Here is a 14,532-nt window from a genome sequence, read left to right as displayed (position 1 = left end):
TATCTATCCTAAGCACTCCATCTGACATGTCAATTCAAGAAATGGATATTGCAGACTTTTTTTTTTCCCCAATTAAAAGCACTGAAAAAATGTACTCAAATGGTGATACGCTGCTTTAATTGTAAGTGGTCAAATATTTCACACAAAAGCAAGTGTACCTCTGTCAAGTCTCTATCTGAATATTAAATTTCAACTTAATAAATATATTCAGAGCAAGTTTGAAAAACATTGAGATCCCACTGGCAGATAGAACTCACACTGCAGCTGTAATATTTCATCAAGTGTTGGATGGTTTATGTAATTTGTGTGGAAAAAAGGAACATTTACTGTATCAGCAAATTCCTAAGTTTTCCAGCTCGGTTATTGACACGCGTAAAGGAAATGATCATCAGTAAAAACAAAAAGTATACCAAAATCTTTGTGGGTCATCAATAACTGAGTTAAGCTATGCAGAGTTATTTATTATTAATCTAGCATGCTTTAAAGTTGGGGGGTTTATACTCTAAGCAGAGACTGATTAAAAATGCACCCTTTGAGGAAAAAAAAACCACACACAAAAAACCCCAGAAAACAACCAAAAAAACCCAACAATCTCTAAACCTAACTGTAATTTCAGTTTTTACTACAGTGTGTTTATAGAAACACATCAGTTGAAGAGCAGCTGGTCTTTAACAAAGAACATTTCATATAGCTTTAGCTCTAGGATGCAAAAACTATTCAAACGTGCTTTGTAGGGCAACATTATTGCAAAAAGCATTCGTAGATCAGCATTACAACAAAAAAGCATTATTAAGAACCAAGAGCAAAATTAAAGCTTTTAGATAGCCTTGACTTTCTTTGATACAATGGAACATATGAAAGTAGATCTGTGCTGGTTAAAGTGGATATGCATTTTTGCAGTAATGTTGTTTCCCTTGCCAATTTCCTACTCCTTTTGAAGAATTCAGACAGTGGCTACTACAACCAGTGCACGATATGTTGCCTGTTTCAAACCTTTTTTTTTTTATAAAAGCTCATATATTCTTATCAAGAACATACAGACATCAAGTAAAACAACAATCTTTTTTTATTACTGTAAAATATTTGTTGATACATTCTATATACGTATTATTAATTTTCTAGGAAAAAACTACGCTTTTATAAAATTGTACATTTTGGGAATATTTTAAAAAGAAAAATACATGTGCTTGAATGCTGTGTGAGTAATTTTAGAGAAGCTGTAAAACAAATTCAATGCATTTAATGTGCTATATAAATCAACATTCAGGATGAAGGGTCAACAGGGGTTAAACTGTCTGTCCTTCTTGACTACATTCATAAATGTCTTTTCTAGCTGTACTTATAGAAGCAACCGCAGCGTAACTTGGATATTAAAACCTCCAAGGAAACCAACAATAAAAGCTGCTAAGAATTTCACAAGGGTTTTTTTTTTTTCCTTAGGTGTTAATTAAATGATCATTTAACACTGAAATGTAAACACAACATTTTCATCTACTGACAGCATAGCCTATTATAAATCCAGGGTAATAAACGTCCTGGTGTTAATACTCTGAACCAAGTTCCCACAACACGCTAAGATGCCTTGTCGTGTCTAAGGTTAAGCATCTAGACACAAAACAAAGATTGTGCCTACTCGACTTCCAGTTCAATTTTCCCATCGCCCAGTGACCTAGGTAACACTTTGGGCAATAAAGAATAAATTTAATTTCTGCAGCATTTTGTGAGGATTAGGAACAATTGTTGGCTTGCAATGACTTTTTATCCTTGGATTCTTTCTCTTCCAGAGCATTCCCCCAGTTCTAAAAGAAAATTCTGATGGTTTAAGACACAGAACAAACAGAACTTTAAATTAGGCTTTTTTCAATCAATTGGAACTGTTGGAGGGGAAGCAATCAACCTTTCTTTGGACTTTTCTCAGCTATTCAGTTACTTTAGGCTTTAATCTTCCACTTGCAGAAGAAACCTACCATCATAGGGACAAGCCTCTATACTTTCACATCGTCCCTTGGCCTGATTTACTACTCTTTTCTATTCTTTTTTTAATCAGGATGACATGGCTGCACTTAAATGTCCACTCTGTGCAAGCCGAGACTTACAGATGTCCTCTTTATAACATTTCACACCATGTTTCTGCACCACATAATAATGGCATTTCCTCCGACATGCCTTTTTACTTTTCATTACTTCCTTCACTGAGATTCAGTTTCCTACTTAACTCCTGCCTAAAAGGTTTCCTATATCACAATTTACCAAAGCTTTCAAGGTTAACCCTCCAGGAACAACTCAGGGACTGATTCAGACTGGACATGAATATGGTTACAGGTGACACAAACCCAGGTACTTTCATTTTCATACTAGAAAAGCAATTATCTCAGTTTTCTGCTTTGACTGCTATCATATCAACAAAATTACAGAGAATAATTATTTATGCTTGGGGCCAAACAGGTCAAGGTAGCAAAGCCATAATAGCTACAGTAGATCTCTCAGTTACTCTGAATACCACCACGTTATTTTAAGTTACTTCAGATTGAGTAAATTAAGTAATTATTAATATGATTCTTTGCTTTGCCTTAGACTTATTTAAGTATCAACACCTAATAGCATAAAAGATTTTGAATGCCAGATATTTACATTGGTCCAGAAGAATCACTCTTAAACCACATTTTTGTTTGCTTGGTGTTTAACATGATTTTCAAATTAAGGTTCAAAGTGACTATAAACAGTTTTGGAGTGTTTGCTCTAATGAAAAATCAATAGTTCTAAGTATCTCTACAGATGCCTTTAGCTGAAATTAGTGAACTCTGTCACTTGGTAATAGAGATTACATAACGATTAGTGATCTGCCCGGTAGCAGAATTAGCTTACGGCCCCAGAAGTTTGCCATTTTATGCCATAACAAAGGAAGTATTTCTTGTGAAAAAAAGACTTGAAATTATGTTTTTATAATTAAAGTAAGGCAAACTTAACTGCAATTAAAAGACACCTTCCAATTATGTCAAAATTAAAAATACAAGCATCTTGAGAGAGCCATTTCACAAAAAAAAAGTTTGTTTTGAATTTTAAAAAAACCCATACTATTACTTCAAGTAATAACATTTAATCTGATTTCTGTATATTTGGTACACCATTTTTTTCCTGCACAGCATCATGGCAGGTGCTGTGAAAATACAAAAAGAAAGCACAGCTCAGGAAAAGCCTACAGGTTAAGAGATTCTAAAACAAAGGGCAGGAAGAGTAATGTAGTGAAGTTTGAATCCAATAATTACATACAGTGATAATACGTTTTACTTTTTTTTTTCCTGACTACATTTCAAAAGTTCATTCTGGTTCCACCAACACTTTCACTCAGCTAAATCTAAGGCTGAATGTTTGCTGTTGCTAGGATATAAGTACTGCGAGTTGTACACCAAATGCTTATACATAATTCTTGCTTCTGTGCTCAAAAATAAATCACCTGATGAATTGAACAAGTTTTCGCAGCACTTCCAAAGTCTCTGAAAAGTCATCTTGACATCTCTTACCCTACATAAGTAGGGTTTGTGTCTGAAGCAAAGCTGCAGTGGTATTTTTGTTTTGCTCGCGACACTATAAAGGACGACTAAGTTTTCAATTTTGAAACATCTAACAGAGAATGAGAACTGAAGGTAGAAGCAAGTGATGATAGGACAACAGAAGAGATGCACAGGCAAGCCAGGTTACATACAATATTCAAGCTCCTAATTGACATTTCTCTCTAGATTAAAAAATGAGCAGGTGACAAAGATCTTCCATACAAAAAAATGAATGCCAGAGATGAGGTATGACAAACTTAGCACAGATGCAAAATGGTTTTAGTTATTTTAATTTCTTCTTACAGGTAATGAACCTCGACAAACGTCTTTAATACCTGTTTTTAGATAGTCCTGTCTTCATCTATGGATTGTAATTATAGCAAAAATAAAACTCACAGAACTAACTGACAGTGGACATGCAGCATATGGGACCAAACTCACTCCAAAAACATCCTCGACTGAGGCAGTAACACCTTGTCTTACTAACAATGCACTGACATAGCAAAATTATGATAGTGGCGCTTCCACACTGCAAGAAAGAGTAGTAATTACTGTTATGTATTAAATTAGGGATTTGGTTTTAGTTACTGGGTTACAATACCACAAAGCCAAAACTGTGTACTCTTTTTATACATATACTATATCCAGTAGCTCTTAGTTAATAATTTTGAAAGATACTTATTTTCTAAGAACTATAGTCACTGTTCAAAAGTGATGCTAATAAAACAATGCCGTAATCAAAAACTAACTAATATTAAAATTGGTATGTTCTTACCAACTTTTCTGTTCATGAGCATATTATTTGTTTAGATAAAACAATTTAAACATTGTATTTGAACTAAACCACTGTGGTAGAAAACCACAAGAAGTCATAACACTGGCAGGGTAGACACAATGTGTGGAAGACTTGTTTGTTTCTATTTAACTCTAAAAGGATAAGACTTAAAATCATACAAAAAAATAACCAAGTGTCCATGTACGCAAGCTGCTAGAATGTCCCATAACAAATCATAAAAACTGAAACAAATGACTAAGAAACCGACACGCTTTCTGGGGAAGGGTCAAGCAACAAGGTGGCTTCACAATTCATGTTAAAATAAATCTGTAATTGCTGCACATCCAGCGCACTCCCGCGACAAGGTGGAGCGCACCATAATGTTATTGCAGCACATACAACAGGGGAAACCGACCCATTGCTCTTATCCAACAGCAGACCTACTTGCAGAAGGAGAGAGGTTCACCGATATTGCCTTTTGAAAACGGGGAAACTCATTCTTGCCCCTCATTGGGTTTTTAACATCCACGGCCACCTGGTTGCAGTTGCAGTAAGATTTCAGAGGCTCTGGGATAATGAGCGCTTTTCTAATAAGCAATTTCTCCAGAGCTGTTAGAACGGATTGAGACTGCAGATAAATATATTCTCTACAAAACTGTGTCTCGCTTGCCATGATTACTGTTAAATGGAATATGACAAAACTATAAATTAAGCCTCAAATGGAGCTGCCTTAATAAGGAGACCAGCACATAAAAAAATATTTTTGAAGTTGTTTTATCACCTTACATTCATCTTCTTTTTTTTTTATTTCCTAGCTGATGGTTTGTTGGTTTTTTTGGTGGGTTGGTTTTTTTTCTTCTTGGCAAAGGTAAAAAAAACCACAAAACCCAATGCTCAACAAATGATGCAAATCCCAGGTTCTCCTACAGCAGCTTGAAAACCAGCGTCGCCCAGAGAACTTTCCTCCTCTTTGCGTCTGCCGCCCACAGCCTTCCCCACGCCGGAGCGGGCAGCGGCGCTCGGGGTAGCAGGGCTGGATGAGTAATGATGTCGCTCCGACCGGACAACGGTAACCCTGGCAACTGTAACCTGCAATTCCTGCCTAACCATTGTGGGATTTATTGTGGCAGGGGCCAAAGAGGCCAAGAGTAAAATGAAGCGGAGAACTATGGTGTCTGACACATCTAGTACCACACACTTTAATCATAGCTGGCAGAAATTAATTCAGGAGGAATTTTTGCAAGGGCCCCCCATGCAGCGTGTTTTGTTGTTGTTGTTGCTACTGCTGTTCTGGCCTAAGATTATTTAAAAAAAAAAAAGTTTTTTTTGATGTTCAGTGTTTTCTTTTCCCTTAATTATTAGCTGTTAGAGATTTTTTTAAAGTGACTTACAGACATCTCAAAACTGAGTGTAATGAGACTGTAGTAAGATTTTTTTCCTTTAGAGGTGAAACATCTTATTCACAATGCATATCTTCTCAAGTATAGATATTAGAAAGAAAAATGTATCTAATATCAGACCACAGCCACAAGAAAAATTGTTTTTTCAAAGCTAATATTGCCTAACTTACACAGCAAATATTGGTCAGTAAGGAAACTTAACCTCATTCCAAGCACAAGAAATGTAAGTCGAAAGGGACAAGCTTCATGCATGGAATTCAATAGTTTTTACATGCCACTGATTAATCAAGGTATCCTTTAAAATGAAATTTTCAAACAGCTTTGGCTCCAGCACTTGGTATCCTGCAGCAAACGGCAATCAATGACCTGTGATCTAACCAGCCAAAGTAAGCAGTCAAAATCCATTTGCCTCAGGTAAGCGCTCACGAGGCTGTAGGAGTTCTCCGTACTAAGGTACCAGCGCTGAGGTGAGACAAGTTAGTGTGAGTGGGCGTACGTGTCACGGAAAGCAACGCATCCCCTTCTCGCAGGGAAGATACTTGTTGAACAAGGACTTGTATTACCCCAGGGGATTTACAACGGCACCTTTATTTTAACAGTATTGGATCAAAACAGAGGTTCATGTACATTTTGCTTTGAAAGATACCTTGCAAGGTAAGATTAATATACCCTACGGCGCTACTTAGGCTATTTTTAGCATTAACTACTTCCTATTGAAATATTTATGTCAAAACACCTTCGCAGATAACTCCTAATGGGAAAAATCAGTTCCTGCTTTGACTAAAATTATTCATTTTAACTAGTTCCAGGACATTTCTTGGAAGGCTGCTAAACCGGAAGGAAAGTAACCTGAAAAGTAATTCTTTTAATTACCTTTGAAAATCAAGTATCTTTAGACACAGAAAATAACGCACTGTCTCTTTTAAACTCTCAACCTATCGCTTTCCTTTACTTACACTTCCCATCTGTCAACAAGTGCTTGTAATTTTATTACACTGTCCTGTAGTTTATGCAGAGTTGGTATTATTTTACAGAGTTCTGTTAATGGACTGGATAAATGGTAATGCTATTTAAACTAGTCTCCTGCTCCAGCAAACACAGCTGCAACTGTACTACTATTTCTAGGCAAACATCTTGACCTGAACACGCAGTGCTCTCTCAACCCGTCCAAAGAGAAATTGGAGCAGACAGCAAAGGGAAAGCATAGCCGGCCGCTGGCTGCAACCAACTGTGTCTAATCATAATTCATATAGAGTGTACCCTCTTTCTTTTATATTGCATTTAGGCTACACAACAAGCATATGTGCTTCTTCACCTGGCATCTCATTTACAGCCAAGGGTCAAATGGTAATTATTATTCACAGAAGCTCAATACTATGTTGAAATCTCGCAGTGCACACCCTGTTTGATTAGCTGTTAAATGCCAAAAATAAATGCTAAAACTAAAGCATATTATGCATTTTATTGATCATGTTTAGGGAACTTTTCTTCTCCTTAGATATATATTTATTTGGATGTAAATACATATAAGCATATACAATGATACATGTAAAAAAATCAAATCATTTCATACTCTTCATAGTGATCAAGCTACACATAATCTGAAAAATGACCAAGAACATTTAACTAGCATCAATCCTTTTGTTGGCCTGACATTTTTTTTTATTACAAATTTAGTGTTAAACAACTGCAGATTCTCAGTATTGCTCATATTTTCTTTTAATCGTGAATACATTATAACCAGACATTCACTTTCATGGTCTGATCAACAATAACCCTTAGGCAGAGGAAATTTAATACTGTGAAGCCAGTGATCTCTTACTTTCCACCATATATGCTATGAGCAGTTGTGTGCTTTATGTCAAAGGACATTACAGATTTAAGACGAGCATCTATCAAATATACAATTCTGAATTAAATATATTCAAGTATGATTTTTGCCTGAAGCATGCATCCATTTTTTGCCTGCAAATTAGGGCTCATTTCTATTTTATATGAATTTAGATAACAACCGTTGCACTATAGGTGGAATAATAAAATGATCATAAATCCCTTTCATTTTCCTTCCCGATGGAAGCAATATCTTTATCATGCCTGATGGAAATTATAAAAGAGACTCAACTATTAATACAGAAAACCACATATGAATATATTATAATATTATTATAGCAGAGTAAAACATTTTTGTTTGTCAGAACAAAAGCCTTCAGGAGCTTTCTGGCCTAGTAATGTAGCAACTCATTGCACCTACAGGGAAGTTCTGGAAACAAAGCATACATCCAAAGCAAAGGAAAGAAACAAGAATACACAGAACTAAATGTTTACACTAATAACAGAGTAATTTTCAGTTTACCATTTCATATCACTATGACAGAGGTAAAAAGAACTATTATTTCACAATATGAAAACAGAAATCGGCTCCTAAAAATAAAAACTTCATTATACCATTTGTTCTCAAGAATATTTCTATATACTAAAGTGGAAACAAGTCAGAGGAACCCCACCTTCTTACACCTTCACTTTCTTTTTCAAAGCGCACAAGGGGAAAAACTCAATAAAATCAGCAATTTCAATACCAGAAATCTCTCCTAAAGTCTACAGAAATATGTCAAATACGTATCCAATTAAAAACAGGGCTGAATTTATACCACCTTGTCAAAGCACGTCAAGTTGTACCCCTTCCATACCACATACTGTAACTTAAAGGTACCTTAAGATTTATTTTGTTACAATAACTAATCATGTAGATAAATACAGAAATCAGTACCTAAACTTCATGCCACATTTTTACTGCAACAGAAATAAGTGGATTCTTAAAAGGACCAATGGGTCAAAACATTAATTTAAAAATAATGCCAAGAGTAAAACATTATCAAACCAAAGAATATGATCAAAACAAAAACTCATTACCCAATCTGATAAAGTTTTTAAGGTAAAACATTTCATAGTTTTTTCTTCCCAGAGTTTAACTACCTTTGTGACACAGGAGAGACCTACCATTTGCCAGTGCTATGACTTTTCTGGTCAAGTGTGCACAGCCACAAAAACAGTACATCACAAAACCAAAGCGTTTACACAGTGCTATACCTCTGGGTCACAACTCCACAGACATTTTTTATTTCTTTTAACACAGAAACCAAAAAAAAAACCAAACAGGAGAAAAGGAACGCCAAAGTATTCTTTCAGCAAAACTTCATTACAGAAGTGGGAATGGATGAAACAATATTAGTATCTAACCTAGATTTAAGAAATAAGAAATCTTGCAAAGCAGTCAAGGAAAGTACTCAGCTTAAACAAAACATCAATGTTCACAGATGCATTTTAACCCTATTTGAGGCAAGACACAAAAAAGCCTAATGCAAGACACAATAACAGACCAATTCCAAATTTCCCAGAATAATAGCTATTGGGTTGTGCCTACTTACAGCCTGTATAACTTCGGCGTCCCCAGAAAGAGCAGTTCAGAAAGCAACTGGAGGTTATTTCTGTTTAGGCGCCTTCAGAAAGAAAAAGAAAAAGTTGTGTTAAATTACAAATGCTACAACAGTGCAATGCAACCACTTTGAGCAGGCATCCCAGTGCTGTAACAAGCTGATTTTAAAGACCAGAAAGGCTATGTAACGCCGGTCCATTAGCGGAGACATGGTCCAGCAGTAAATTTACCATGGACTAATTACATTTTCTGGTTTCCCTAACAGACCATATTACCTATTTTATGAAAGATTTTGAATTTCTGTCGTGTGAATCAATCACTAAGTCAGGACTCTATCCTGCATAAACAACCAGAAAACTAAAATTACAAAATCAGCAGTGTAACTTCAATTCCCCACTAACTCTGTCTTTCTCCTGGTATAATGAAGCAAACAGACATTTTGTGACCATTAAAAGGTTTGAGGGAATATGTACCAAATGCATACACTTAGTTAAGTCATGTGAACATATCCAAAGATCGATATAACCTATTCTTAAAAAAAAAAAAAAACAAAAAAACAACTGTTACAGAAACCCTGATCAAATAAAATTCATGAAAAATCAAGAAGTCCCAGCTTATATTTGACATTACAGAGGGGGGGTTTCTATACAGTTTTTTTCCATAGCTGTAGAGATACACCAAAAAGAATTTAAATTAAAAAAATAAAGCACAATCAGTTGCGCATAAGATAGTACAAAAGGAAAAACTGCAACTGGAATCTGGGAGGTACCCATTTGTCTATGAAGTTTCTCACCAAACACGCTGACCAGGGTCAAACCGCCTTAGTTTGAGGTGACAAGTTCAAAGCCTACCGTAGTATAGCCATAGGCAACAGAACAACCACTACCCAGGACAAATATATTCCATCTTCATGATCTTTTTTTAAACATACAATGCAGATTATTCTTTCTAATGTGTGTAAGTGACAGCCCTGGAACACCAAGTCATACCAGTCAAGAATTCAAGCTCAAAACAGGTTTTTGGTTGTTTTTAAGCAATGCACCGCACACGCCACCTGCTACTGAAGAAAAGCAATGTACTGAAAAAACTCTTTTGTCCCATCAACCTCATCACAAGTCCCAGTTTGCAATGCATGGTGCTTCTCAATGCAATAATTCAAAAAAGCTGAAAAAGAGATATTGGACAGTTTCACAAAATTAAATTTTCAAATTTCATAAAGCTTCAGAATTTCTTGTTTGTTAGCCTTAGGGCTAAATTCAAACAATTATGCCTGTTTAACCTCTCAGGGCTCATTTTTCATAAATTTTGTTCCATCTAAAGGTTTTTCCAATTTAAAGGTTTTTTCCATAAATTCCCATATAGATACAGACACTCACACACTCAAGATCCAGTTTTACATAGCTCTACGGTTTAGTTCACTTAATTATTCCTCCTTTAAAGTTCAATGTGACAATGATGAGAGCAAAACAACCTGAGAAAATATTCTTATGTACCCACAGGTTTGCTCCCACATTTCAAACCATAAGCAAGCAGTTAGCTTTGAGATCTAAATATCCATAATTCTCCAGCTTTAATGTCAGGTTCCTTTTTGTTAGTCAAGCACCAGAAATTCTGATTTCTTTCAGCAGAAGAAATTTAAATCACACATTCGTAAGATTAAAGGGAATTTAGAGTGAATGAAAGAGAACCTGAAAAGGAAGGACTACAGTACTGGGGTAAGTCAGATGAGCGAAGATGCAGTTTAGTAAGAAACAGAAAAAATGCTTAATTCAGGAACAACAAAAAAAAAAAATCTGAATTGTGATCTTGCAAGGCATGTTTCCAAATCAGTAGAAGGAAAGTTTTTATATTAAAAGAAGGATAGAGCTATGAAGAAGTTAATGACTAGAGGAAGAAGTTTGATTTGAACGTTGCCTACATAAACAAGAAAGCAGTGTATTTTAGTGTTTGTGGATCTATTTTCAAAAGTAAGGTATTTTCAAAATAAGGTAATTTATAAATAGACGTTTTCTTACCTTTAGTAAATTTACGTATAAAAGTATATACTAAGACCATGAAACTGAAGTAGTAGGAAGAAAATTGTTTCAAAGTAACAGCAACATTTGTGATCAGAAAAGAATAATGTGAAAACAGAATTCTTAGACACTGAACCTGAACAAATGGTTAAATAAAAAGAGAAATAAAATTCATTGCTTCTCTTTGTTAAATTCAGACTTCATTAAGGTCTTCTTTAAATTCTGTTTGTTCTGTTAAATTATTTTTGTTAAGTTCAGACTTAAACCTCTAAGTCCATGATTACATATCAAAAAGTACATGGGAAAACATGCAGTGTAAAGATTCTGGGAAGTTAGTGTCTAATCATAAGCTATTTGGGACAAAAATTTCTGTTGATATTTAAGCACTCTATTAGGTTCAGATACTAGACAATAATGGCGAGCTGTATCTGAAGGGGCAATGAAATCACTCAGTATCCGTATTTTTGTAGAAGTTCTGTATAATACAAAAAAGGCACTACGGTACAATGACATAATATTAACTGATGATAAAGTTCTTCAGGCAGGCTGCCTTTCGCTAAAGGCAACAACAGTCTTACAAGGACACGCTTAGCATCACTTTAGAAGGATCCTTCACAGGCAAAATACTTGTGCTAGTATATAACTTTCTATACAAGCAGTTAATACGTTAGATCAGGAGTTTGTTATTACCCATGCTTCACATGGTCCACACCACTGAGTATACTGTTAACATACTGATGCATGTGCTGCTGTACAGACTTTACAATCTAGGTTATAGACAACAAAATCAAGTTCATAAATTAACCTAACCATAAATTGCACTACCGTCATGACTCAACAGCTCCTACTAAGTGAGCTTGGCACTTAGAACTCGTGTTTCAACCTACATTTTTACTTCCCCTTTCACAAAATCAAAACATTTGTTCTTTGACTGAGTGAACTGAATTTATTTCACACAAGTGTAACAAATCACTGATCTTTAATGAATCCTGTATTTTGTAGCTTCCACTTTGAATAATTTCATCCCATTCATTGGAGTTCCTTTTAGAATTAAGCTTTCTCTACCAAAAATCTGACCATTCCTTATCGCCTGTGCTTAAGAATATCAAACACTACCAATTTTCATGAAAGCAATAATGGGAAATATGTCCTTTCTCATACTTCAGAAAGAAGCTTCAGCTACTCTTTACATCTAGCTAGTTATAACAGATGCTTTCAAAGGAGTCAACTTACTGTTCTTAAGTTTTCTACAAGGAGTTTTTTTATTAATTGGACTTCATTGAAATGAATTTTTCAAGACTACAACAGATATTTCTGTTTAAAAAAAGTGCTATGAATTCACATATAAGTGAACATGAGAAAGGATGCAGGGCAAATCTGGACTACACAGACCAGTATCACAGCACACAACAGCTTCCAGTTCAACAGTCGCTATGATGAGTTTTCAGTCTTTCAGACAGAGCCACACAATGAACCCAGAAAACACATTCCTATTTTAAAACAGTTCACTAATGTACATGGTTGTACAAGATTTCCACTTTTTCAGGTGATCTCATGATCACCTGAAATAGCAATACCTATCCAGAACACACAGACACAATGGAACAAGAGAGACAGGCATGATCCCTTTTCTCCCTGGAGCTGAAACCCGAGGTAAGCACAGATGGATCACAGAATCCATGATTATAGATTGCAAAGAACTATAGCTACTGCAGAGTAAAACTCCGCCACATTTTCTTTCAGTGTGTCTTGGCAGAAACCTCACCACAGCTAGCTCACAGCCAGTGTTTCCCCAGGAGAATATGAGAGGAGAAATTTCAGTTGCATCAACTGAACTGCTCTCCCAGAACTGGCATGAAGTTCAAGGTGAAGCACTGAAGAAACAACGATGAGATATTCCATATTGCTGCCATTCAGTTTCCCAACTGGGCTAGAAAAATTTGAGTTTCTCAAGCAAAAGCAGAGAGTCAGAAGAGAAGTGTTAGTGGTGTAAGCAACAGAAAATGTATGGGAGAATCTCTTCTAACTTTGCAATACCTTGAACCGTAAAGTCCCTTGGTAGTCGACAGAAATAAATGGATGAGGGTCCAACATCATTGAATTCTTTCAATTTAACAAAACTGAGGCACAGTTGCAATTAAAATATATATAAAATTCTTTTTCTTCTGTTACTGAATGCACCTTTAGGAAGAGATTGGGCAAATTGAGACTGGCACAGGTAAATTTTTGAGCTCTTCATGATGAATTCAAGCAAAGTCCACATACTATCAAAGGTACACAAAGTATTTTAAATATGTCAGCTTAAAGCTCCCAGAGCTCGATCTTCTAAACACAGTAAAGACTAGAAAAGCGTCTTCAAAGTGAAGAGATGGAAGAAATATACAGAAGGATCAATTTAAAGACAAAGAAAAAAAAAAAATCTATGACAGATGGGCGTGAAAGTACTCTTTAAGTAAGCTCAATCACAAATAGGCAGATGAAAAGTAGCTACAGACAAGTAACAGGTTCCACTGTGAAGTAAACAACTGTAAGGTAAGCAAAAAAAATGGCTTAAGTTACTGGTTCTAGGGAACAGGCTAGCTTTGCAGAAATAGGTGCATATCTAGGTTTTACTTGTCTTCTGCATGCAGCCAGAGGATATGCGGAGGATCTCAGAGTAAACTGCAGGGAGAGCACATTATGCTCCCAGTGACACATATCCTAACCCACTGAAGTCTGGCCATGCCACCAATCCATTCTGATGTCTCTCGAGTTTTGATGCCGCAATAACTGTGATCCAGTATCAATCATGCACGGGGAGGATAGGAGAAAAAAAAAACAAACCAAAAAACAACTCTTAATTACACTGTCTGCAATGTAATCATCTGCAATTGCTATAATTCATGAGCAGGTCTGTATTTGTTTCCCAGACTTGTTATAACCTTCACTGTAACTTGCTTGTGATCCCATTGTGATCAAGTACATACAGCCAGAGAAGCTGCGTGAGACTGCACAGCCTCTCTGGGCAACAAAGTTGTTCCAGTGCTCGACTGTCGTCACAGTGAAGAAGTTTTGCCCTTATACGCAGTCATAACCTCTCATATCAATTCATGCTTGTAGTCTCACCACAGCGATGAGCCTGGCTTGAGCTTTTCAATAACGAACTCACAGGTACTGGAAGGCTGCTATTTTTTCCTCCCACAAATTGTCTTCCAGTGGATTTTAGTTCAAGTAGATGCAATTCTATCCATAGGCCCCCTAAAATAACAGAAGCCCTCAAAGATAACTTGAAATTAAGAGTTGTTCCAAATAACTTATGTCAGCTGTACTCTTTAATTAGAAACAGCTTATCCCATTGGGTGCATAGAGACTGAGAGCC

The 14,532-nt window shown here is 35.9% G+C and overlaps 1 protein-coding gene across 6 annotated transcripts in view; it reads right to left on the bottom strand.

The window, feature by feature from the left end:
* SLIT2 (slit guidance ligand 2) overlaps positions 1-14,532 on the bottom strand; it is a 265,875-nt gene that overhangs the window by 234,357 nt on the left and 16,986 nt on the right. For all 6 annotated transcript variants that reach the window (XM_074587691.1, XM_074587696.1, XM_074587692.1 and 3 more), the window contains exon 4: positions 9,152-9,223. In XM_074587691.1, coding sequence (XP_074443792.1) covers positions 9,152-9,223 — 72 coding nt within the window. The remainder of the gene's footprint in view (positions 1-9,151; positions 9,224-14,532) is intronic.

Source organism: Larus michahellis, chromosome 5, assembly GCF_964199755.1.
Source record: "Larus michahellis chromosome 5, bLarMic1.1, whole genome shotgun sequence".
NCBI lineage: Eukaryota > Metazoa > Chordata > Aves > Charadriiformes > Laridae > Larus > Larus michahellis.
The sequence above is the reverse complement of the archived record's forward strand: the minus strand, read 5'-3'. Positions and strand labels throughout refer to the sequence as shown.